Genomic DNA, 26,878 nt, shown 5'->3' on the forward strand with positions numbered 1-26,878 from the left:
ACTTCTTAAAAGCCATTAGGGCTTCCCCCGTGGCTCAGCTGGTAAAGAATCCACCTGCAATGTGGGAGACCCGGGTTCGATTCCTGGGTTGGGAAAATCCCCTGGAGAAGGGAACGGCTACCCACTCCAGTATTCTGGCCTGGAGAATTCCATGGACTGTATAGTCTATGGGGTCCCAAAGAGTCAGACACGACTGAGTGACTTTCACACTCACTTAAAAGCTATTAAAGATAATTGTTCTTAATAGTCTTCATGAGATAAACATACCGAGAGAGGGAGAGGAAAAAAATTCCCCACTGGTTGGATACAAGTCTAAGTTTTGCCACTAACTAGCAGATGGTGATTGCAGCCATGAAATTAAAAGATGCTTACTCCTCGGAAAAAAAGTTATGAGCAACCTAGATAATATATTCAAAAGCAGAGACATTACTTTGCCGACTAAGGTCCATCTAGTCAAGGCTATGGTTTTCCAGTAGTCATGTATGGATGTGAGAGTTGGACTGTGAAGAAGGCTGAGCACCGAAGAATTGATGGTTTTGTACTGTGGTGTTGGAGAAGACTCTTGAGAGTGCCTTGGACTGCAAGGAGATCCAACCAGTCCACTCTGAAGGAGATCAACCCTGGGATTTCTTTGGAAGGAATGATGCTAAAGCTGAAACTCCAGTACTTTGGCCACCTCATGCGAAGAGTTGACTCATTGGAAAAGACTCTGATGCTGGGAGGGATTGAGGGCAGGAGAAGAAGGGGACGACAGAACATGAGATGGCTGAATGGCATCACGGACTCAATGGACGTGAGTCTGAGTGAACTCCGGGAGTTGGTGATGGACAGGGAGGCCTGGTGTGCTGCGATTCATGGAGTCGCAAAGAGTCGGACATGACTGAGCGACTGAACTGAACTGAACTGAACTGAGTGGAAAATTGTTGGTGATTGTTTCACCTTTAGCACCTCAGTCTTCTCATTCTAGGAAAGGGGAATAATCATGTGCACTCTATAAGGTTATTGTGAAGCCTCATCAAGTTAACACATGCAGAGCACCCAACAAGGTACTCTAACAACCAAAGAGGTGTTCCATAAATGTTTGTTCATAACTTCTGTTTTCTGACATGTTTTTGTAATCCCTGGGCCTTTGCACTAAGTTGCAAACGCTTTTTTGAATTTTTCTGTGTGTTATCATTTCGCTATGAAAAGACTTTACCCTGAAGAACAGAACATGGTAGTTTCCCATGAAAAAATAATTAAATCTTCCTTGTTTTGTCACAATGCAAAGTTGTGAGTTTTGGTGGAGGCACCAAAGTTCAATAGGGGCTGTGTTCCAAAGGAGGGACTAGATGTTTATGCTTTTGCAAAAGAGGTTTGTGAAAACCAGTTAGATCACTCCAGAACTCAGGTGCTCATGATAAGGGCTGCTGCTGCTGCTGCTGCTACTGCTAAGTTGCTTCAATCATGTCTGACTTTGTGTGACCCCATAGACGGCAGCCCACCAGGCTCCCCCGTCCCTGGGATTCTCCAGGTAAGAACACTGGAGTGGGTTGCCATTTCCTTCTCCAATGCATGAAAGTGAAAAGTGAAAGTGAAGTCACTCAGTCGTGTCCGACTCTTAGCGACCCCTTGGACCGCAGTCTACCAGGCTCCTCAGTCCATGGGATTTTCCAGACTAGAGTACTGGAGTGGGATGCCATTGCCTAGATAAAGAGAATTCTTGAAATTCTGCATGTCTTCCTCACTCTAGGGATGGGGAAGGAAAGCTTTCTCTTCTCTTCAACATGAAAGAACGTGGTTGAATAAATAGTGTCCCCTCAGCCTAGGGAATATACACCCAGAGAATCTAGAGGTCAGACAGTGTGGCTGTAAGAGCTGAGTGGGGAAGAGAAACAGGCTGAGAGAGGAAAAAGGTGAGGGAGAGAGAGAAAGAGAGAGAGTCTGGGCTGGCCTCCGTGTGCCTAAGCGTCAGTGCATTAACACCAGCAATGCTCCTACTGATAAGTGGAATGTGTGTGTTTCCTTGGACTCATTGTCATGGGTCTAAGCTATTTAAAATCCTTGTCCCATATATTAATTAACTTTAAAAATGCATTCCAATATACTTTAGGTGCAGACAAGCACTGTTTGACTCCACTTATACGAGGTATCTGGAAAAGTCAAATTCAGAGTCAGAAAGTACATTGGTATAAGCTAGGTGCCAGGGGTTAGGGGGTGAGGTGAGGAGGGGGGATGGGGAATTAGTGTTTATTGGGGACAGGATTTCAGTTTAGGAAGGCGACAATTCAGGAGATGGATCATGGTGAGAATTGCACAATGATGTGAATGTACTTAATGTCACTGAACAAATAGTATGTTTTATATTATGTGGCTTTTACCACAATTAAAAAAAATTAAAGAAATTAAATCCTTGTCCTAGAGGAGCCCTGAGCTATGGGCACTGGGACAGCATCACCGAGAGAGGCTTGAGGAGTGGAAGAGAAAACCAAGCGTTGAGAGGGGAGTGAGGAGATGGAAGAAACCACTTTGCTATAGCAACGTCCCCTTGGAGTATCCCAGAGGGGCCTGGGAAGACCTCAGGAAAGTGGCCCGCCCCCAGAGTAGCTTTTATTCAGGGGGAGGGTCAGGCCCATGGCCACCTGGAGGATTGAAAGGGACCATGGGAGCCTTTGATGGTGATCCTCTGAGTTTCAGTTCTGTCTTCTTTCTCCACTTATATGGGAAGGGGTTTGATAACTGTAAACTACTGCATAAAGAAATTTAAACTTGTAAATCTCTCCAAGTCTCCCTCCACTCTGGGCTAACTCACCATTGTATGTGCCAGGGGATCAAAACCAACCTTTTCATATTTTAATTTAATTTTAGCATTTTTGGTCTATAAGTAGCTCCTCTAAATTAAACATGACCTTATTCATGAATATTTTCTAAGCCACTGCTATCTGTTAATTTTAAAAACAGGTGAAAATGGGGACTGTCTTGACCGCAATGAAGGTCCATCAATAACATGAAAAAAGGAGATTTGGTGGATCATACTGTCATGAGTTTGTTAACTAAGGATGCTTGAAAAATAGAGGAGAAAGGTAAACAAGAGGGGGACATGGAGGAAGGGAGGAGAAAATTTAACAAGCTAGCAGAGGTAGAAAATTTAAAATTGTGAGCAGAATATACATTTCCCCCCATAAACTATGAATTTGGTTTATTTCTGAGAAGTAGGTGCTGCTGCTATTTATAACACTATTTATAAACTTGTTGAAGTTTCAGGACTTAAAAAATGGATACTATTCAAATGTCTTAGTTGCTGAAGTTCTGAACCTTTTAAAAACCTGAAAACTCTAACAAGCAAAACCAATGCCCACCAAAGAAGAAAACAGTAACAATATCTAGGAAAAGGGAAGGTCAGAAGGTTCAGGACCATTTAGACATGGTCATTTGACAATAACGTTAGCAAGATTATTCTCACTAGTAATCAGCAATATTTCTAAGGTATAGTAATGATGTGCTTTGATGGGTCTCTATTTCCTCTCTCATCTTTAATAAAAGCCAAGACTCACCCTATATTCCCAAACACACTGTAAACACAGTCTTTTAATTGCTGAGAAAAAAGAAACCTAATGTGTATGCATTTGTTTTCCCACTTACAAATGATGAGGGGTGGTGGTTGGTGAAAAGATTCTGTTCTCAATGATGTAAGACAGGATGAATAATGCCAATTCCAAAGGTGTTTTACAGAAACGATTTGCTTATGGAGCACAAGCTGAACCCTAGTTGTGCAGCCCATTAGCAGTAAACACTGTGGAAGGAAATCCACATCTCAGGGAGCTGACAGGTCTCCCAGGTAAGAGTCAACTCAACTGATACAACGATCATTCTTAGTGGACCTGAATCTTTCTTGAGTCCTTTGGCAAAATGAAGTTAGCAGCTGCAGCCCTGTTCTGAGCAGTTGACAGTTCCTACTACAATAATTCTACAATTGAATCTGGCATATGCTACACTCTAGAGTTGTTTTTTTTTTTTTAATTTGCCTTGTTTGTTTACTTTAAAATTTTAAGATGCATCATATCTGTTCCTAAATAGCTTACTGTATTTGTGAGATTTGTTATTTTCTCTTTTATTTCGGTTCCCACTCAAGTGTTAATAAAAGCTTTGATCCAGAGAATAATCAAAAGATTAAATTAAATTTATATAAGATGGTATTACATGGAAATGAGAATGAAGTGAGGAGGCATCGTAACTGCCCTCGTGGCTTATTCCTGGAGTCAGTGGTGGGCAGAGATCAGTGCCCAGGAAACAAACCCTTTTCTTGAACACAGTATAGGGACCCACCATCAACCCAAATTTCAAAATTATATGAGTTGTATACTTATGGGAAAGCATATTGTCAAGCTCTGGATTATTTAGAGATTCTTGATTTCTCTAAGGTGTTGTTTTTCGTTTACTACTCTGCTTGCTTTTTACTCAATTAGAAGGTGGGATGAGGAAGACAGAAGAATGGAGAGTAAATTTTGCAAAACATTAGCTCAAGGTTTGATTGGGTATGATGTTGTAATCAGAAATTGACTGGCTTCATCTGTGATTGGGAAGAAATTCTCACTGATGCAAAGTAGATTCTCTCAGCAAAGGTCATATAAGCAAGATTTTCACCACTGATGCAATTTTCTCTGGGCAAAGGAAGTGGAATTTGGAGAGATTCTTTTGGAAATGGACAGAGAGCTTGTCATTTTGTTCTATGCACGTCTTCTCCTTCGAAATGTATATAGCCAGCATATACCCAAAGGCTTTAATATATGAGTTTGGTTGTTTATACAAATATTAGTACTTTACACATTAAAAGTATGCCTATGTGAATGGATAATACAAATATACTGGCAGAATTTTCAATGTCAAGAATGGAGGATTGATGTAACTATGTAGATAATTCAAAAAGAAGGGGAAAAATAAAAAACTACCTCGTACTTTGGAAAAGGTAGGCAGTTATCTAAACATATCTGCTTTGTTCTGAATGGTGTAAAATTAAGAATGTTTGTTTATTTGTGCATTTAGTGGTGTTGGAGAAGAGTCTTGAGAGTCCCTTGGACTGCAAGGAGATCCAACCAGTCCATTCTGAAGGAGATCAGCCCTGGGATTTCTTTGGAAGGAATGATGCTAAAGCTGAATCTCCAGTACTTTGGCCACCTGATGCGAAGAGTTGACTCATTGGAAAAGACTCTGATGCTGGGAGGGATTGGGGGCAGGAGGAGAAGGGGACGACAGAGGATGAGATGGCTGGATGGCATCACTGACTTGATGGACGCGAGTGTGAGTGAACTCCGGGAGTTGGTGATGGACAGGGAGGCCTGGCGTGCTGTGATTCATGGGGTCGCAAAGAGTGGGACACGACTGAGCGACTGAACTGAACTGAACTCACATACAAATTGATCACTCACATGCTCATTCACCCACCCACTCACTCAGCAACTTCTAGTGCCCAGCTTTGGGCCACACCACATTGCTCTCATTCCCACTGTAGAAGACTGGGGGATTATCCTGCTATCTGAATCCATAAAAATCTTTGGGATAAACGGGAGCATTCTGTATATCTTGCCAAATATGGCACCAACAAGCTGCCAATGTAAAAGAAAGCCTAGGTTCCCAGTAGTTCGGATGGTCAAGATTGCAGAAGTTTACCCAAAACTAGAACTCCTGCTGTTGACAGTGGTCTTGCTGGCTCTTCCCTCCTCCAGGGAAACTGCTGGAATTGTCAGTGGCTTGAGGGGATCTCCCAGGTTCCTCCTTTCAAGGACTGACTGCCTACTCATTTGTGTCATTAGATGGCTGAATTCACTCATCATTAAAATAGGTTCTTATATTCTCCTGAAAAGTGTTAGTATTTAAAAAAATTTTTTTTGAAGAATACTAATATATTAAAATTTGATTTCTGCATTCTGTTTACTAAGTGCCCATTATGTGCCAGGCTCTGTTCTAGATTTGGGGAGTCTGAGAAATACCTCCTGATCCTAGATTTTATTTTTAAATAACTTTGATCATGGAAAAGAAGATGGCTAAAGGGTCTGCCATCTTGAAGTCAGTTATCAGTAAGGGTTGAGTTATTCATGGTGGGAGTCGGGAGGTAGATGGGAAGTGGATCCCTTGGGACACCTGGTCCCCAAGAACATAATTGAAATGGCCCATTTCCCATGGCAGAGTAGAAATGACAGGCACACAGTGGGGAATGCTCTTCAGTTTTCACAGGACAATATTTCTCCTCAGTGACCACATCACAGTCATAACCTCTGCCATCTTGATTCCACCACAAGGATCCATGTGAATTCATTACATGGTTCTACCATGCTCTCAAAGATTTCCACTTCATCTGTGACTATGTTATGATTTTTGCTATCTACTGAGTCCTAATTGGAATAAAAACAAAAGTATATTTCAATATGCAATTATTTATAACAGGGACAAGTGTGACATTTCACACAAAAATAAATGCCTTCAACCCATCATGGCCTTGGTATCACACTTGCAGCTTCTCGCTTTTATTTTTAGATTTATTTAGATTATTTATTTTTGGTTGCACTGGGTCGTTGCTGCTGTGTGCAGGCTTTCTCTAGTTTCGATGAGTAGGGGCTACTCTTCATTTCAGTGTGCAGGCTTCTCATTGTGGAGGCTTCTTTTATTGTGGAGCACAGACTGGAGGCACATGGACTTCATGTCGCATGTGGGCTCAGCACTTGTGGCTCCTGGGCTTTAGAGCACAGGCTCAATAGTTGTGGTGCACGGGCTTAGGTGCTCCAAGGCAAGCTGGATCTTCCTGGATCAGGGATGGAACCCTTGTCCTCTGCATTGGCAGGTGGATTCTTTACCATTGAGCCACCAGGGAAGCCCACTCATGTTATTTTCAATGGAAGAAATGAAAATCTTTATAAATAATATCTAATGCTTCAATTTCCAATTCTCTTTAGAGACTTTAATTGTCACTATAATGTTCATAGTATTTGTCCAGTCAGATGTTCCATGTACCAGAAAACAAATTCTTAAACATGAACTGGAAACATTTGTTTTCATCATCTCTTTCATCTTTTCCCCAATGACTACAAAATTGTTTTTTTTTCCTTTACAGTTGCCAGCACTGTGGAATTCCTAAAACACCTTTTTTTTTTTTTTTCCCCTGCAGAGAGAATCACAACTGTGGTGAAGCCATCATTTTGCAGAAAGATGAACTTTGTAAGCATTTACATGGCTTTGCCAAAGATTCTAAGTTTTGATGCCAGCAAAAAGACTTAGAATGTGAGGAAGTGTTTCTGTTTTTGCCTGTTGATGCCAGTTTCAGTGACTAAATCAGATTAAAGTTAGCTATTGCTTTTTAGTTTGACTCAGCCTTAGCCCTAAGAAGCTTTAGTAAACATTCCTAAATAAAGTCCTGCCCCTACACACTGTTTATTATATACTTCCCTGGTGGCTCAGATGGTAAAGCGTCTGTCTACAATGCGGGAGACCTGGGTTCGATCCCTGGGTTGGGAAGATCCCCTGGAGAAGGAAATGACAATATTTCGTCCCAAATGAGAGAAGAAAGAGCTACAGCAAAGATAGCAAAAAAACCTAAATCACGGACCAGTGATCTCCATTATCCCAAATTCTTTGGAGCAGTGGGAGTCAGTGAAGGCACTTGCTCAAAAATATGCTGCATGGAGTTTGGGTTTTTTGAGCACAAGCCACCTGTACTCCTTGCTTGGCCCTGTAACAAACTTTCTCTGCTCTTAAAAAAAAAAAAGAAAAAGAGAAAAAGAAAGTGCTGCATGCATTTATCATCACCTAGTACTGTGAGTGCATTCAAGCATTCAGGCTGTAAAGTTGAATTTAAATTAGTATAACAAGCCTCTAAAAAAAGAAAAAAAGGGGGCTGGGGTGGGGGAATGAAGCCATGCCAGGTGTCATTAAAGAGGCATCTGTTTACTACCACCCACTTTCATGAGGACAGGATGGTTCATATGCTTTTTGTGAAGAGAATATCTATTGTTGTGGCAAAATTAAATGTATTTTGATACTTGCATGCAAAATTTATCTATCTGCTCAATCAGAAAAAAGTTGTCTTCATCGCTTTACCATATTTTACTTTTTCAATTTCTTCTTAGTAATGTTTTTTCAATGTTCTTTAGGGTGAGACCACTGAATTTCTCATTTCTCACAACAGACTATAACTCATTAGAATTATGCCGATGAGTTTTTCTCATAAAATTGCATCCTCATTTTCATAGGTGACCAGTTTTCACTCTCTTACCCCTAACCATTGGGCAGGTTTTGATAGCTGTGAGGACAGAGGGCCATTGCACTCTTCTAGTTATTTCTCATAATTTTCTGGTTCCTATTTTAAATGTCCCTCAAAGTATATACATAGAAGATATATACAATGTAATATGGGTGTCCATAATATATACAAAATATATATGAAGAGTATAATATATGATATGGGCTTCCCTTGTACCTCAGATGGTAAAGAATCCACCTACAGTGTAGGAAACAAGAATTCAATCCCTTGGTTAGGAAGGTCCCCTGGAGAAGGAAATGGCTACAAACTCTTGTATTCTTGCCTGGAGAATTCCATGGACAGAGGAGCCTGGTGGGCTCCAGTCCTTGGGGATGCAAAGAGTCAGACACAATTGAGTGACTAACGCTTTCACTTCACTTTCAATATATGATATATATACTATCTATACATCTGATACTTCAAATTTGGTCACGGGACAATGTTAATTTATTACTAAAAATAAACCAGGACTTCCCTGGCAGTCCAGTGGCTAAGACACCATGATCCCAATGCCGGGGGCCTGGGTTTGACCCCTGGTAAGGGAACTAGATCCCACATGCTGCAATGAAGATCAAAGATCCCATGTTCTGCAACTAAGACCTGGTGTAGTCACATTAAAAAAAAATTAAAATAAAGTGGCAAAAGATCTCACTAATATAATGATTTTCCAACTATCCTGTTCTAAGCTCAAGAAATCAAAATTTATGCCAATAATACAAATTTTGGAATTGTTAATTGCGAAGCTATAAATACAGCCTTGTTAGGAATATGTTTCTCATCATGCCAGATGAATTCATTCATATATATTGTGTAAGATTGTTAAATCATGTAGAAGTTGGCATAGTGATACTTACATTAAAGAACAATGGAGATATTTAGTTACAAAACAATAAATTAATCTACTCAGAATTAAAAAATAACCTGTTTAACTTCTCTAAAAATTGGGGGGGCATTTCTAGCAATGTATGTGGTACCAAGATTCGGTTTCTGAGAAGGGTGCTTTCTTAGTTCTTTCTGATTCCTCTAGATTAGGATGGCAGGAGCAAGTTTAAATGTGTAAAACCATCAACATTATCTCCATTTCCACTATGCTGTCCCGATGTGAGCTGAGGGAGAGCAGAAACTCTTGCTAATATTTTAAAATGTATATACTTTTGTGATCTCAAAAATTCAGAATGAATTCTTAGAATTCTGAGTAGCATGCCATCTCACTCCCTTCTGTGTTCATCTAAGCAATTTGTATACCACTTTTTTTTTTTTTTTTTTTTTTAGTAAGAGACTTTTATTTTACTTTTGGCTGTGTGCATGGTTTATGGGATATTATTTCCCCAGCCAGGGATTGAACTGGCACTCCTGGAAATGAAAGTGCGGGCTCCTCACCACTGGACTGACAGAGAATTCTCTGTGCATCTCCTTTTAAACATAAATGATTTAAATATCTTTCTCCTTTCGTATTACAAAACTTTCTTTTGTAACCAATTATACTGAGAAGATCCTCACATTAAAATCAGTTTCAACTTGCAATCAAATCCTCAAATTCTCTGACTTTGAAACAGATTTTTGTTTCTCTAGCTGTACATATCACTACATCTCTTCCTTTTGGTGGTATGGGAGAGCTTGCTAATATCACCTGCAGATTTACTGAAGGTAGACAGAAATGTTTGTATTCTAGAGCATCATAAGAAATGAACAATAGTTTAATGAACCCCGCAGATAAAACCCTTGGGACTGCTTTTTGATTAAACAAAGTACAACATTTTGTTATGAGGAAAAGTGGACATTCTCCTGTCCTCAGCCACGTAGTCATGTTACAGAGGCAAGCTAGACATCACTTAACCGTCTGTCGCTGATAATATGGAGAAAACAAGGTAGTCAGCTTACTTGGTTATTAATAGTGTGAGCAGCGGACTGAAAAATCATCAATCTGGCCCTCTCTGCATGCTGGGGTGACCATGGGTTTCAAAACACTGGTGGTCAAGAGTGAGGGAGAGAGGCAGGGCTTGCTTGGTACTCGGTATGTACCTGGAGCTGTGCCAAGCATTTAATACCCTTTGTTGCTTTTAATCATGACAACAACCCTGAAATATTAGTACAGTGGTTTAAAAAATTGAAGAAAGTTAAGTAAAATAGACAAATGTTGTTTTCATCAGATACAGTAATACTGGATGGCATTATGCTTAAAAGCATTAAAAAAAAGCATTTCCATATAAAACTTCAATATACTAAACAGACCTTACTTTGGAGCAGTGGATAAAATATATAGAGGTGGGGAGAGCATGATATGTATGAAATGACAACTATATGGCAGGCGTGGTAGGAGGCACTTAGACATGTGATGCTGCAAGCAGCTTCCATCAGAGGACAGCAATGCCTTCCATTGCCAGGAAGACAAAACTGAGTGAGATTAGGGGCCTTGCCTGGGGTTGCAGAGCTGCTTGGGGATGGAGTCTAATTTGAAAGCCTGTGCTCTTTACCTTGGACTGCTTTCCAAATGAATACAGATATTTGCACGTTTTATCTCTATCACTCTGCGACTGGACTATTGTGAATATCTATTGACAAGTGTTAGATCAGGGGTGTGTAGTGTTTTTCTTTGTGTGCCTGTGTGCTGCTTGATTGATGCCATTTATTAGTAAGTATAAATCATATCACATCTTGACTTTACTGGCACATTCTGAAGTCTGTACCTTTTGACAACTTCTTGGCATCTAATGTGTATTGTTAGTTTTACAAGGTGGAATGTGTTAGGTGGTGAGATGAATTGCAGTTTGGAGCAATGTTCTATGGCTAATTAGAACTGGACATGGAACAACAGACTGGTTCCAAATAGGAAAAGGAGTACATCAAGGCTGTATATTGTCATCCTGCTTATTTAACTTCTATGCAGAGTACATTATGAGAAATGCTGGGCTGGGAGAAGCACAAACTGGAATTAAGGTTGCTGGGAGAAATATCAATCACCTCAGATATGCAGATGACACCACCGTTATGGCAGAAAGTCAAGAGGAACTAAAAAGCCTCTTGATGAAAATGAGAGAGGAGAGTGAAAAAGTTGGCTTAAAGCTCAACATTCAGAAAACGAAGATCATGGCATCTGGTCCCACCACTTCATGGGAAATAGATGGGGAAATGGGAAAGAGTGTCAGACTTTATTTTCTTGGGCTCCAAAATCACTGCAGATGGTGACTGCAGCCAGGAAATTAAAAGACGCTTACTCCTTGGAAGGAAATTTATGACCAACCTAGACAGCATATTAAAAAGCAGAGACATTACTTTGCCAACAAAGGTCCATCTAGTCAAAGCTATGGTTTTTCCAGTAGTCATGTACGGATGTGAGAATTGGACTGTGAAGAAGGCTGAGCGCTGAAGAATTGATGCTTTTGAATTGTGGTGTTGGAGAAGACTCTTGAGAGTCCCTTGGATTGCAAGGAGATCCGACCACTCCATCCTAAAGGAGATCAGTCCTGGGTGTTCATTGGAAGGACTGATGCTAAAGCTGAAACTCCAATACTTTGGCCACCTCATGCAAAAACAGTTGACTCATTGGAAAAGACTCTGATGCTTGGAGGGATTGGGGGCAGGAAGAGAAGGGGACGACAGAGGATGAGGTGGCTGGATGGCATCACTGACTCGATGGACGTGAGTTCAAGTGAACTCTGGGATTTGGTGATGGACAGGGAGGCCTGGCGTGCTGTGATTCATGGGGTTGCAAAGAGTCGGACACGACTGAGCGACTGAACTCTATGGCTAATGGATTGTATTCCACCGGATTGTATGAAAGGTTACATATGTACAATTGAACTTGAACCTGGCTCCTCTAACTGTTCTGAGTTGTGACTTTTCCATTGCTGGCTCTCTCTGATTGATGACATGATGCTTACATCTCTAAGAAGAACGCATCATGTCAACAATTTCTAGGCCAACAAGAAAGTTGGGTGCATTATTGGGGCATATGGTGTAGTAAATGGTACAATGAACAAACTGGGAAGTTGACTGAGTCTCCTATGTGAATTTGATATTTTCCCCTCTCTGAGAATGTTCTGCTTAACCATAAAAATTGCACAGAAAAAGCTGATGTCGCTCTAGGGATGCTAAGTCAAAATTCACACTTCCTCTCTTTCATTGCCCATGACCCAAATCAAGTTTAATTTTCACCCTTTATTTGGAAAAACTGAGACATAAATAGCTTCTACTTTCATCTCTGACTTTTCACTAAAAATTACTAAAAGGAGAGCCATCATCAATAGCCCAGTGTATAGTCTTTCTGATGCTGGATTTGGTTGATGATTTATCAAATAAATAATACTTCCTCAATTACACAATCCCCATAATTTTTACATTTTTTACATTTTTACATAATTTTTACATTTTTTAATATTTGTAAAATTAGGCTGCCCCTAACAACTGATACATTTGTTTAATTTTCTTCCATTACAAAAAAGCTGTTATTAAACTGAGGGTGTAACTTAAGATCAGTAGTTTCTCAGACTCACAGTACAGAATTACCTTTTAAATAAATGGTCCTTAATTTTGCATATGGGTTGGGAAGATCCCCTGGAGAAGGGAACGGCTACCCACTCCACTATTCTGGCCTGGAGAATTCCATGAACTCTAAAGTCTAAGGGGTTACAAAGAGTCCGACACAACTGAGCAACTTTTACTTTCATTTAAGACTTGGGTTTCCCTGATGGCTCAGTAGTAAAGAATCCACCTGCCAAGCAGAAGACACAGCTTCAATTTCTGGGTTGGGAAGATCCCCTGGAGAAGGAAACAGCAACTCATTCCAGTATTCTTGCCTGGAGAACTTGTTGGACAGAGGAGCCTGGCGTGCTCCAGTCCACGGGGTCGCAAAGAGATTAACATGACTGAGCGACTAAACAGCAGCAGCAGCCTAGCTCTTAACAGTTTCCAATGTGTGAGGGTTTGTGTATCATCAAGAGAAATTTCTGAGGTTGATAGGAAAAGAATTACAGTTCTACTTTGTAGATGGGGCAATGCAGTTTCTGGATTTGTGACAAATCTATGGAGCATCCAGAAAATAAACCTGGGTCTTTGAACCCCAGAAGGTGAGGTAGAAGCCGCAGAATGGATACGGATTTGTGTCTCACATCTCAGATCTGCCACTTACTAAAGGCATCATCCCAGGGGGCTGCCTTAACTCTCCCGTCTGCATGGCTGGGATCATCAGACCTGTGGTGAAGTGCCCCCGTGGGACCACATACGACACCTGCTCCACAGTGAAGCCGTAGTGCATGGGAGCTAGAGTTCCATTTTGCTTTTCTAGAAATCACTTAGCCTAAAGGAGCATTCAGCTAAAACCTAGCACCGCTCTAAGACATAAGATGGCTGAAGAGTTTTGCACACTGAAATGAATCCCATGAACGTTAGTCAGTGATACTATTTTGCCATTAAGTTTACAGTAATTGGAATGTAAACTATGTTCTTGAAACAAAGATTGGAAAAGTCAGACTAGCTCTGAGGGAACTTGAAGTCTTGTAACTTATTGCCTTTCTAGAATCACAGCTGTTAATTAGGTTGCTCCCTTAGTTAATTGGCTCCTTTCTTATTCTTTAGCCAGAAAGATTACCCAACTGTCTTACTCTAAGAGTCTACACAAGAAAACATTTCCCTATTTACAGGAAAATGTAATACTTGAGAATTTCTTTTTAAAAATGTAGTGACCAGAGTGGGGGAAAAAGTGTCAGCACTGTAATCCAAATCACTGCTTTAGATGAGAGAGACCTTGGTTCTCTCAGGTTTAGTCTTCAGAAGGAATCCCCCAAACTAGATTCTTCCTCCTGTTTCTGTCCATCCGACCATCCCTTTAGTTACACAGGACACGCTACCCTGCTGAGTTCTGCTCTGGGAGAAAGGTAGAAAGATTTCTGAGGGTGCTTCATTTTCCAGCTCTTTAACTAGGCCAGCTCTTTGGGAATGATGACACTAATGGGATTAACCCTTTCATTTCAGAAATGGGGGCGGTAAGGAGGGAGCCAGAGAGGGAGAGAGGAGCTGACCCTTGGCCAGGCAGCAAGGGCTGGGCTGAACAGTTCGCTGTCACAATGAGGGACAGACTGGAGCTTCTGCTTGTGGCCCTGACCGCCTCTGAGACCTGATTAGATCCCATGTGTGAGCAGCTGAGCCACTGCAGAAGCAAGGCCTTCATCAAATCCATCTCCCTGGATCACTGCGGGCCATTGGGGCTCGTTAGTGCCATTTCCCATGAAGGGCACCTCCCTTCTCAGAATGGTGAGGAACCCTTCATCCTACCCCTGCCCAGTCACAGCAGGTGCCAAAGCTCCAGCCAGTGCACCGCAGCGGGAGGCCTGGGGGCCGCCACCTATTTGTCTGTCTGCCCACAGTGCTCGGATTGCAACCCCAGGGAGTTCTTCTCAGCTGCGCGGGATCCCTTCTTTCTGCAAAAATGTGCAATGCAGGTGTGTGCACTCAAAACAGCAGGGCAGAAATCACTGCAAAGCCTCCCACTCCCAACCTCATGACAAAGCAGAACCTTCCTGGAAGTGGCTCCTTTTTGATCAAAGTCATTATTCAAATGGCTTCCTTAGGTGTCGCTCCTAGTAAAGAATCCGCCTGCCAATGCAAGAGACAGAATAAACACCGGTTCTATCCCTGGGTTGGGAAGATCCCCTGGAGAAGGAAATGGCATCTTACTTCAGTATTCTTGCCTGGAAAATAGCGTGGATCGAGAAGCCTGGTGGGCTACAGTACATGGGGCCACAAAGAGTCTGACACAACTCAGCACTATTATTCAAAATCGTGGATAGGGATGCAAGTAAGTTACTTCCTGCACCATTTTCCAAACTGTAAATTCGAAGGATATGGCGGGTGGCAGGGAATTTGGGGAAAGCAGGGTTAAAGAAATTAAAGGGATTTTTGGCTCATCTGCTGGGTGGGGCGTGTCCCCTGCCCGGCCTCATGTGTATTCATCGACTGCAGCACCTCCCACGTCTCCTCAGAGAACCCCCTTTTGTGAGGAGTGTTGAGGGGCACACTTAAGGAAGCACTGCTTTAATGCAATGGCCTCTCCTGAAATGAGGAAATAGAGCTCTTAACTGGGCTCAAAGGGGAAATTTGATATGTTAGTGGAAAGATTGGGGTGGTTTATTGTGGTTATTGTTTTATCTTTATTACTCGGATGAAGCCAGGGTAAAATTCGTATAATGTTACTAACCCCATAAACATAGATTTCCCAGTCCCTAGAATGAGCTGTTATTCTATTAAACAATGCTAATTTATATGTATTTCACTGAATGTGATTGAATTTTTACACCTTAAAAAAACCTTCATATAATGATATTTGCAAATGAGAAGATAAAATCTTCTTTAAATTGATGTATAGTTGCTCATAATACCCTAAGTTCCACGTGGATTAGATATGAGAAAATAAAAATTTTTTTTTCACATCGTTTTGAGTTTTGATTTAGAAAACATGGCCAAACTCATTGGTTGAATGTATTACATGTGTCTATTGCTCTGTTCGTAATATTTGGGGGCAGGGGTATATCTAGATGCCTACTTGGAATTTTTAGATACTGACTGAATTTTTTAAAAAACGTGTTTCATTTTTATTTGTGCAAAGTTTCTAAATAATATATTCTATTTGTTGTATTAAGATGGTATTCTGTAGCTTTAAAAAATCAATATTTTGTAGTGAAAATGCAAAATTTGCATGAAAGGAATCACCGTTTTTATCATAGCAATCACCAGGGGAAGGCAAGGAGAGGAATGGGAGGAGTTTTAAGGCCTTAGCTGTATCAGGAATGTTTTATTTCTTTTAAAAATAAGCAAAAGAAAAAAAAAATAAGCAAAAGAACTTAAGCTTGTATGGAAAAAGGTTACTATCTGGGTGGCTTATCAAGAATGTCTTTTGTACTATTTTTTATGTAAAAAACTTCTATTTTTCTCTAGAGTTACCGTGTTTCATTATAAAAAATGAAATACAGAAGTTGATAGGAAATTCCTAAATTCCCACTCAACTGGTTTTATCTGGATACATCAAACACATCTCACTGACTCAAGTCCCGTTGTTAAAGTAGACTTACCATCGACTTGTTTCTTTGTGCAAAGTTTAAAATTAGTTTTACAGCATGGGCAGCTGTGGCTTTGTTATTTGTCCTACACAGACAGACCTAATCAAACCCACAGAGGGCCTCAATAGACATGTATATGTTCATTATATCTCAATCCTTTGGCTAAGATTTGCATTTATTGTAACTTTATATTCATTCATATTGTAGTGATTCTAAAAGATTCTCCTTCTTAATTATGTGTTGAATGACTTTATTTAATTTTCTTTCTCTCTCTCTCTTTTTTTTTTTTTTTTTTTTGACTGTGTGGATTGAGGGATCTTAATTCCCAGACCAAGGACTGAACCTTGGCCCTGGCAGTGAAAGTGCTGAGTCCTAACCACTGGACAGCCAGGAAATTCCCATCATATTGAATGATTTTAGCAACTTATAGTTCAGTGTCAATTGCTGCTTTTTCATCCTAAAAACAATAGCTACAGCACTAACTTATGGATCAATGAATACAATTTATTAAATGCTTAAGACTTAGCAGGCACTGTGTTCGGCAGTCTCCCTGATGCTATCAGGTCTAACCCCACCACAAAAGAATGTGAGAAGTCTTATCACTTCTACTTTGCAGATGAGGAAACAGAGGCCCAGGAAGGTTCTTAGACCTTATCCAGGGCCACAGAGTTAGCAATGTGTTCCCATCAGACCTGTGTCCTTCAAAGTCAATGTTCTTAGCTACCCTCTTGCCTTCTAGAGATTCTATGGAGCTTTACTATTATTATACTTCAGAGGGCTATCCCAACGTCAGCATCGTGTTTCTTCACTCCAAGACATGTACTTCTCATCAGTAGAAAGCTATGATACTGAAATGGCCTTCCAGTTGTTACCAGTGGTGGTCCTGCCTCTTCATCCACCCCTCTCCAGCCTAGGCTACTGTTAGGATCAGCAGATCGTTTTTGTTTAATTATGGCCTTGGGGTCACTTAGGAAGCACCCCCTACTACCACACATCCTCCCTTCTTGCCAAACCAGCTCTGCTCAGCCATCGTTTATTCACAGGATGCTGTGTGTATTCTCAGTTAACCTGAATGGGTAAGTCCTTTAAAATTTTCTTCTTTATATATATAAAAGAGTAATATTGTTTAGCTGATTTTTTTTCCACTTGACTGGCTCTTTAAAGACTGAAGGGAGGGTTTTTGACTTGCCTTGCTGCCACTTAAGAAAATTTCACAGTGGTCGAGAACTAATTTCATCAGGAAACATTCTAAGCTTCAGTTAAAATGTAAAATGCTTTCTTTAGCCCCAGGATAAAATGAAATTTCATTTGCTTTTACTTTTCTGCAATAATGCCAATAAGGAGATATTGCCAGGGGCCTGAGGGAAACCAATTCCATAGCTGAACAAATCGATGGTAAATCTACTTGCCAAATCCTGAACAGACCCACTGAATACGTGTTAGGAACACACACACACACACATACACACCCCTATTGAACTATCCAGGGTAGGGATGACATTTCTGTAAAGGAAATTAATGTCCTACTATTAAGATTTTCACATTCTCAAACTCCTCAGACACTGCAGAATTATGAACCAGTGCACAGCTATAAACCAAAACACAGCTCCTTGATTAATCCTAATAGGTAGCATTAATTGAATGATGGTATTATTGAATGATCATTATGTGCCTGACCCTGTTCTAAGCCCTTTAGTCCTAGAAGCTGGTGCCATAATAATCCCCATTTTTCAGATGCAGAAACTGAGGCACAAAGAGGGTAAATCAATTGCCCAAGGTCTCACACCTGGTGAACGGCAGTCTAGTTACAGAGCCTGTTCTCTTTGCCTGAGCACTGCACTGCCTTTGCTGCATATCTGAACAAAGAAACATTCCAGAAAATGTTAGACAAACTCTAAATGATGATGAACATTATGATAATCATTGACTGAGTCTTTAATGGCATACTGAGGTGCTATAGTAGGTTTTTTTTTTTTCACACACATCTCATATAACTTCATAATCTAGGGGCTTACTTTTGATTATTTTTATTTTAAAATAAAACTGAGGCCAGAGAGAGATGAGGTAATTTGCCTAGGGTCACAGAGCTAGTAACTGAATGACTTCGGACTCAAATGAGCCTATAACTAGCATTCTTTCTATTGCCTACCTTTCCCACTTGCGTGGAAACAGAAGGAAGCAAAATGTTCTTCCCAGCACTGTGATAGCCATTGTCAATTTCATTACCACTAATTATCATCAAGACATTTGGTACCTTCCCACCTCACAGTGAGGTTCTGTGTGATATAATTTAAAATATATTAACATCCCTGGGTAAGATATGTGCTTTGTGAATTTAGAATGTAGTAGTTTTTTTAGGGACCCCCCTGGTGTCCCTAAAATTCTGAAAGAGATGGGAATACCAGACCACCTGACCTGCCTCATGAGAAACCTATATGCAGGTCAGGAAGCAACAGTTAGAACCGGACATGGAACAACAGACTGGTTCCAAATAGGAAAAGGAGTACATCAAGGCTGTAGATTGTCACCCTGCTTATTTAACTTATATGCAGAGTACATCATGAGAAACACTGGACTGGAAGAAACACAAGCTGGAATCAAGATTGCTGGGAGAAATATCAATAACCTTAGATATGCAGATGACACCACCCTTATGGTAGAAAGTGAAGAGGAACTAAAAAGCCTCTTGATGAAAGTGAAAGAGGAGAGTGAAAAAGAGGGCTTAAAGCTCAACATTCAGAAAACTAAGATCATGGCATCCGGTCCTATCACTTCATGGGAAATAGATGGGGAAACAGTGGAAACAGTGTCAGACTTTATTTTTCTGGGGCTCCAAAATCACTGCAGATGGTGACTGCAGCCGTGAAATTAAAAGACGCTTACTCCTTGGAAGAAAAGTTATGACCAACCTAGATATCATATTGAAAAGCAGAGACATTACTTTGCCAACAAAGTTCCGTCTAGTCAAAGCTATGGTTTTTCCAGTAGTCATGTATGGATGTGAGAGTTGGACTGTGAAGAAAGCTGAGTGCCGAAGAATTGATGCTTTTGAACTGTGGTGCTGGAGAAGAGTCTTGAGAGTCCCTTGGACTGCAAGGAGTTCCAACCAGTGCATTCTAAAGGAGATCAGTCTTGGGTGTTCTTTGGAAGGAATGATGCTAAAGCTGAGACTCCAGTACTTTTGCCTCTTCACGTGAAGAGTTGACTCATTGGAAAAGACTCTGATGCTGGGAGGGATTGGGGGCTGGAGGAGAAGGGGACGACAGGATGAGATGGCTGGATGGCATCACTGACTCGATGGACGTGAGTGAACTCTGGGAGTAGGTGATGGACAGGGAGGCCTGGCTTGCTGCAGTCCATGGGGTTGCAAAGAGTGGGACACGACTGAGCGACTGAACTGAACTGAACTGGTGTTCCAATGGCTAAGACTCTGCATTCCCAATGCAGGGGACCTGAGTTTGATCCCTGGTCAAAGTATTATATCCCATATGCTGTAACTAAAAATCCTCTGTGCTACAACTAAGAGCTGGAGCAGCCAAATGAATAAATGAATGAATTAATTAAAAAATGTAAAGGAAAGAATGAAGTATTTTGTTAGTATTATTCATTCTTTGGACAAGTTAATTCTGACTTTTGAATTAACTGCTATTCTGAATGAATGGCCAGGTTAGAAGGGTATGAAATGTCTGAGGTTTCCCTCCATATTTGCTTCAAAACTACTACTTGGAAAAAAAAACTGTAAAAATCCTTTAACTATATTGAGATGTCCTTTAAATTTACTGAGATTTGGTAAATGAAAACAGTCAGATTCCAAGCCTGGGAAGCAAAACTGCAAGTCTCAGGTGGTAGAATGTCTTCCTGTTGAGTCTAAGGTTAGAGACTGAAGGGAGATCTGGGAAATGTCTCCCTAAGTGGGCATCTGCCCAGCCAAGCAGGCAGACCTAGGACCTCCTGCCCTCTGAGCTGGAGCCAGTGATCCAGGCTGCCTCACAGGAGTTGCGTTAGAATTCACAGGATGAGGCTCTGGTTGAGGAAAGTTAAATCATTACCCTCACGTCAAAAGACGAAAAAGAGGTGGAGCCTAAACCCACTCTCAGTCAAGTAGGTCTGAATTCAGCCAGGACTCTATAAACTACTGTGTAATCCCACACTGACTTCCAGGGAACAAAGAGAATCTCAGCAGTGGGGATCAAGGATTAGAGCATTTCTGATAACACAAGATCCCTGTGTGCCTCAACAGACCTACTGTAGCAAATACCGTAGTGGAGTGAAACATGCTTTTCTAACTTAGTTTAGATTTCAATGTTACGACTTCCATGTGAACTTTCACGTTTAAAAAATAGTTGATGTCAAGAACTCAAATGAAGGAATCTCTAAATATATTTAGAGTTTTCTCTCTGTATCTTTTCTGCAAAAGCTCCAGAGAGATTTTTAAGGAGCTGAAAATGGGCTGCATGCTGTAATCCTAGTTAACATGGCAGTCTGAGCATGGCAGTTGCAATCACCTGATTCCAAAGTAGTCTTAACTTCTGTACCACAGTAACACAAGCCAAAGGAGTATACACACACACACAACAAATAATACTTGCCTTTTTGGGAGTATAATTTGACTTCTTCATAAAGCTCAACCAAGTATCTTGATGCCAAGAGATGCAGGGCATGCACCTTTTTCTGGGAAGATGATGGTGTTTAAATTACAAAGATTAAAAAAGGCACAGTGCTGCATCAATGTGGCAAATTCCTCTGCTTTGGAAATGAGAGCATCTTGGTCTTTTCTTGCACTGGGAGGAGGACATGACGACACTGGGACATGTCTAAAACTCTCAGGCAAGACTTCACAAGTTGGCATAATTGATTTCTCTGTAAGTTGTTGTTTTACTTTAGAAGGTTTGTGTATCGTATCAAATCACCTATCCTAACACAATTTCTAAAATAAAAAAATTATGGTTAAAATCAACTTTTATTCAATATATGCAGAGTGCCAATCAAGCTTCAACTTTGAATTCCATTTCCTTAGGAGTACTTATGGGTTGGGAGAGCCATCCCTGAGATGAGAGCTGGCAAAGCCTACAAAAAGCAAAAGTCATAACTTGAGTCCCTGAGAAGGAGGCAGGTGTGTAACAGGCAAAAAAGATCAGCCATTACATCATCAGAAGAATCAGCTCCTAATAATTCCTTCTAATACTACAGCATTTTCTCCAGCACAAATACTCAAGAGGTGGAGCATAGGAGTATATTTCACTTGGACATGGGGACAAGAGAAATCAGAGGCAAATACAAGTTAGTGGTTATGGTGTCTATCTTAGACTTTTAAAATTTACATTTCAAGAGTTAGTTGCCTGGCAGAAAGGAATCAAGGTGTTCTATTTTGGGCTCAACTGCAGGAAACAGCCTTCAGGATGGACTTGATCTGAGCATGAGTTACAGATATTATAACCAACTTTTCCTCCACACTAATACCCCATCCCTTCAGAAATCTTAATAGGGTTTTGAGAGCCTCCATTTAGAGCTGGCTGCATAAAATGATTCTTTGATGAAAAGGGATTGGAACAAGGGTTAAAGCCGACATTGAAAGGTGACTGTGGAGGGCACGGTGTTCATACATCCCTCCTTTAATATGTGTGGTGTGCACCTGTGATAAGATGATTCATTACCTGGGGCCGCTCTTTGACAAGCTCCATCGTTCAGGCCTCGGGGTTCTGACGGGACAATCCTGCACCCGCCCAGGAAATATAACAAGGTCAGCTTTTTTTTTTTCCCCCTGGGATGTGGCTGGAGACAGTTTAGCTTATAATGCATCTCTGTTTACTCTTTATGTAAAATAAAGCAAGGTTCAAGACATCACAATTGCTGTTCCCTCAGAGCAGGCCAAGCAGAGAGTAGTAACCTTGCTATTGGGAAAATAACCCTGGGAGAAGAAAATATCAGCAAGGATGCAAAGCTGCTTCTTTCTTGCATTTCATCATCAGACACAGGAATGTTTGAGAACCAGATGCCCTACGCAGCGACCCCGGGCTCTGTGTCAGGCCTTTGAACGAGAGGGCACCCCTGACGCCATCAGCTTCACCCTCCTCTGTTCTGCATGCAGCTTTTAGGTTTACTGGGGTCTTGAAGAGGGACGACTTCCATCTGAAGTTCTTTCAGAGTCTTGGTGGCCACAATGCAGGCCCATGTGCAGTGGGAGGGAACAAACGTGCCTGCTGGTGACATGAGGAAGGTTTACTGGCCCTGGCAGGTTGAAGTAAACCAACAAGCATGCAAGAAACCACTAAGCTCTTGGGAGAATCAGCAAGAGGCCGGGCACATGCGTCGACTGACAGTTGGCTTTATTCTAATTCACACCTTTTCTTTGTTTCCTTTACAGAACATCTTGAATTGTTTCCCATCACCTCCCCATACATCCAGAAATTAACATTCTTTTCTTTTTTAATTAAAAAAATTTTTATTTTATTTTTTGGCTGCACAGTGCACCATATGGGATCTTAGTTTCCCATCCAGGGATTGAACCCTTGCCATCTGAAGTGGAAGCATGGAGTCTTAACCACTGGACCACCAGCGAGATCTCCCAGAAAATGGCTTTCTTAAGGCTAATTAGAAATCTTAGAGCAATTAGGGAAGGAAACTTACCAGTTTCCTCCAATACCCAAGTTTCCAAAAAATGAAAAAAAATTAAAAACAAAACAGAAATCTTACTTGTAAAATGTAACTGATATTTTCTTAGCAAGAGTTTCTCAGTCCTGAAAAGTAATTTCTTTAATTAAGGTCATAACACAAGTCATTGTACAGAAATAAAACCCACATAAAACTTAGTAGACATTCTAGGGGAAAGAAAAAAAAAATCTTGTTTCTAAAATAGAGAAACACCTCCCAAGCCTTCTCTTCTTCTTGACATTGCTGGTCAACATTATTTATTTGACATGAATGACTGCGGTTACATATCACTGTCATGCAAAAGAAATTCATTTCTTTTCCGAGTTCAAGCTGCCATACAAATTCACTCTTGTTTCCACTCCCACTCACCTGTCCTTGTGCATTAGTAACTAGTTGACCTGTGACCCCCTGCAGACTGGAGAGGGTATTGCCAAAGGCCTGTGAACTTGCTATGGAGCCCATGGCTGCTGCTGCTGCAGCCGCTGCAGCCTGACTTGCTAGTGGATTATTAACCAGCTGCAAAGAGAGAAAAGATCAGGGTGAAACCACCACACACAGGCACAGCACAATGGAAACAATATTCACGTTGGGAAAGAGGTTCTCACTCCAAATGGTTCATGCAAAGGTCCGGGAACCCAGCGAGGGGGCCTGGGGAGCGTTCCCTCTGAAGCTGTAGAGTTTGGGAGAGGTTAGGAATGGGCTGGAAGGGAAATATTCTCCATCAACACTGGGCTGCTTAATGGAGCCTGAGTTTGGGAGGAGGCCCAGGAGGGAGAGAGGTGAGCCCCAGGAGGGAGAGAGGTGGGCCCCAGGGGTGAGGTAGGTCCTTAGGATCTCCCCAGGTAGAGAAATAATTTTGGAGAAGTCCCTGGGTTTTGTTTGCTAGGCTAAAAAAACATTGAGAAAATGTCTACTTTGCTTGAGGCAACCAGACCAAAAGTGGGATCAAAATAGGATGGGATTAGGGGTGGAGGAAGGGAATAGACTTTAGGGATTTCTGCAGAGGAATTTATCATTTTCATTTGTGAATTGCAAATTCACATCCGGTAAAGAAGATGCCTCACTCCACTTCTTTCTCCAAAGGAGAAGAAAACCAAAGTCCGGAGGTACTGACTCCTCTAGCCTCTATGCTCTCTGAGAGTGAGTCTCGAGTTGGGACTTCTGGGGGGCCTCACTCAAACCATGGGATTCAAAGTCAAGGAGGAAGATCCCTTGGTGAATGGTTAGGGTGACACTGGCTTGCTGTTTGAGCTCATATATGGCCTTCCCTTGGCCTCTTTCCTGGGATAAGAGTGAGCTAGGGAGGAAAATTTGATGGGGCTGGTGGTGGGGGGAGTTGCCCAAGGAGGAGGTTATGGCTGCCAAATTTTGTTTTTCCATCGAGGCCAATTCAATATTCTTTATCCTGCCAATTTTCCACGTCACAGGTTTTCAGGCCTTCTGACCATGAGGCAGAAGTGTAGCTTGAACTAAAATCTGCATTTAGGTTAATGACTAGATATAAATGCAAGAAACATTTAAACTTTTTTCACAGTATTGGTTTTGATACATGAATTTCATTTGTATTTATTCTAGGGTGTTATTTTTCCCATATAGTTCCTCTCAAGTACAACAATCGTTGTGTATAATAATGCATTTTCCATCACTAGTTCCTGCATCCATGAAATTCCTGCATTTAGCAGAAACCTGCCAAGACTAAGACTTGGTGGAAAAAAAATTAATGCCATACTTAATTCTAGTCCTGGAAGCTCTTTTAAAGATGATTTTTTTTTTAAACTTTCTTCTTTACTTTCTCTCTTTTTTTTTTCCTTCCCCCCACCTCCTTTCCCTCAAAACATATTTTATGACTTAATGCCTTTGGAAATTTGCCTAGCATTAACATCATCTGATGAGGATGGAAATACTAATTGTCAGAGGAAATGTCAAAAGGGAGAGGAATTTAATAATTCTTCCCCCTCCATTAATGTGATATCTTTATCTTATTGGTTTCTTTATTCTTTTATAACCAAATTTCACAGCACTAGTTCTACAGAAATTCCATTGACCCAGCAGGTTTTGTTAGAAATGAGAATCCATTTTCAGCTCATTACATTATGTGTCTTTCGCCTTTATGTCTCTCCTCAAAGATAATAATGATTTTCTTTTTAAGGAGAAAAAAATTCTCATTCATCAGCCTAAACAGAAACCCTGTCTTATCCCAGATTACCACCATGGGATTTAAGATTCAGATTGGCCTTGATCTTGGTTTTCTGAATATATTTGTATAGTGTATATGAGGCAAGTAATGGTATATGTTGAATGGAAATTCTTCTTGTTGGCTTGACTCCCTGAAGTCAAAGAGTTTATAGTGTGTTCTCTTTTTGACTTCCAAAGTGAGAAGACCCCTTGAGGAATACCTTCCCTAAATGACCGGGAGGCACACTGCCCAGTGGCACACAATTCTCGGGTCATCTGCCAGTTGCTATGTTCACATTTATTTTCATGCAATACAAGTTGAAATCATAATGAAATTCCTGAATTTCAAGGAGGTCTCAAAATAAGCTTCTTAATCTTAAAGAAAGATTAAATTATGTGCAATTTGGTTTTAATGCTGAATATGCAATTTTGTCCATGAATTTTAAGTGAAACACTTAAATCAGTACCTACAGAATGCTTTCTGAAAAACATAGTGCTTCCCATTTAATGACGAGAACATATTTTTAAAAATTGTAAGACATTTTCCTAACATCTAGGTCAATCAAAAGTTCACATGAGAAAATCTGGAATCACTCTCTGGATATATTCAGTAGTGTAGTTGGGAATTCTCAGTGTTTGGGACACTAGTGTGTTATTCAGCTATATCCTTGTATTTGCAATAAATTCAGGCATCATATAAAGGGTGAACTGTTCTGAACAAAAAAAGCACCTACTTAAAATCAGGCCCTGAACCTGTGTGCTATGGGGTCAGGAATGGGTACAGCTCTGTTTTGGAAGATTTCTTCAGCAACCACAGATGTACAGATTTTTTTTTGTTTGTTTGTTTTGTTTATTTTCTCTATATCCTGGTCCTAGATTGAAATCCAATGTCTTCCTCTTTTTGCCGCTTTTCCCTCTTAATGAAGCAAATGGTGACTCGATGGCTCTCTTACTTCCTATCCTGCATCCCTAAGTCTTTGTGAAGATGTAGGGGCTCTGGGGAGATGCCTTGCTGGCCCCTGGAAGCAGAGTTAGAAGTGAAGTGGGGAAGTGAGTGGTATATACAGACAGTGGGTACAAGTCAATCTGTAAGCTGACAGCATTTCTGGTGGACCATTGATGCTGTTGATGGATGCAGCTTCATAAATACCTTTTGGCTTTTCTGTCTGGGACTGCCAAGGCAGGGATGTTAGTATGCATTAAGATATGTGGCAGGGATGGGGGAGGTGTAGTCAGGAAACCATAAGTGTTCTCTTCATCACCTCCGGTCATGTCACGCTGTATTGTCCTCAGTCATGTCATATTAGCAGTATTCCTCTCAATACTTCTTCTTGATTGGGACTCGGGGGAGATTTGGACAGTGGGGAGCCCGGGCACAATAAATGCACATAATGAGCATGTTAACATTCTGGGACCAACTGGGCATTTTGAAGTTGCTGCCAAGTATATGCCTTCAGATCTCTCACTGCCAATGTACCCAACCAGCAAAGGATGGCCCCAATGAGGTCTGACTGTGTTACATATTTGTGTTTGCAACAGTCCAATTCAAAAGACAGGCTGCATTCTGGTGTATGCTTGATTATAAATGTGGACGCTCTCAAAGCAAGAATTTGCAGAGAGACAGCATCCTCATGTCACATTCACATGGATTCTGGGCCTTGAATATATCAAGCTATAGCTCTATACTTCTCAGATAGCCTAAAAACCCGATAGGAACACAAATTTCTTAAGA

General features: G+C 40.9%; 1 protein-coding gene across 1 annotated transcript in view; it reads right to left on the reverse strand.

Annotated features, from left to right (window-relative positions):
* POU6F2 (POU class 6 homeobox 2) overlaps positions 1-26,878 on the reverse strand; it is a 398,314-nt gene that overhangs the window by 34,078 nt on the left and 337,358 nt on the right. The window contains exons 5-6 of the mRNA XM_060414407.1: positions 23,341-23,487; positions 6,296-6,368 (exon numbers count right to left, since the gene is read on the reverse strand). Of these exons, the coding sequence (XP_060270390.1) occupies positions 6,296-6,368; positions 23,341-23,487 (220 nt within the window). The remainder of the gene's footprint in view (positions 1-6,295; positions 6,369-23,340; positions 23,488-26,878) is intronic.

Source organism: Ovis aries, chromosome 4, assembly GCF_016772045.2.
Source record: "Ovis aries strain OAR_USU_Benz2616 breed Rambouillet chromosome 4, ARS-UI_Ramb_v3.0, whole genome shotgun sequence".
Lineage (NCBI taxonomy): Eukaryota > Metazoa > Chordata > Mammalia > Artiodactyla > Bovidae > Ovis > Ovis aries.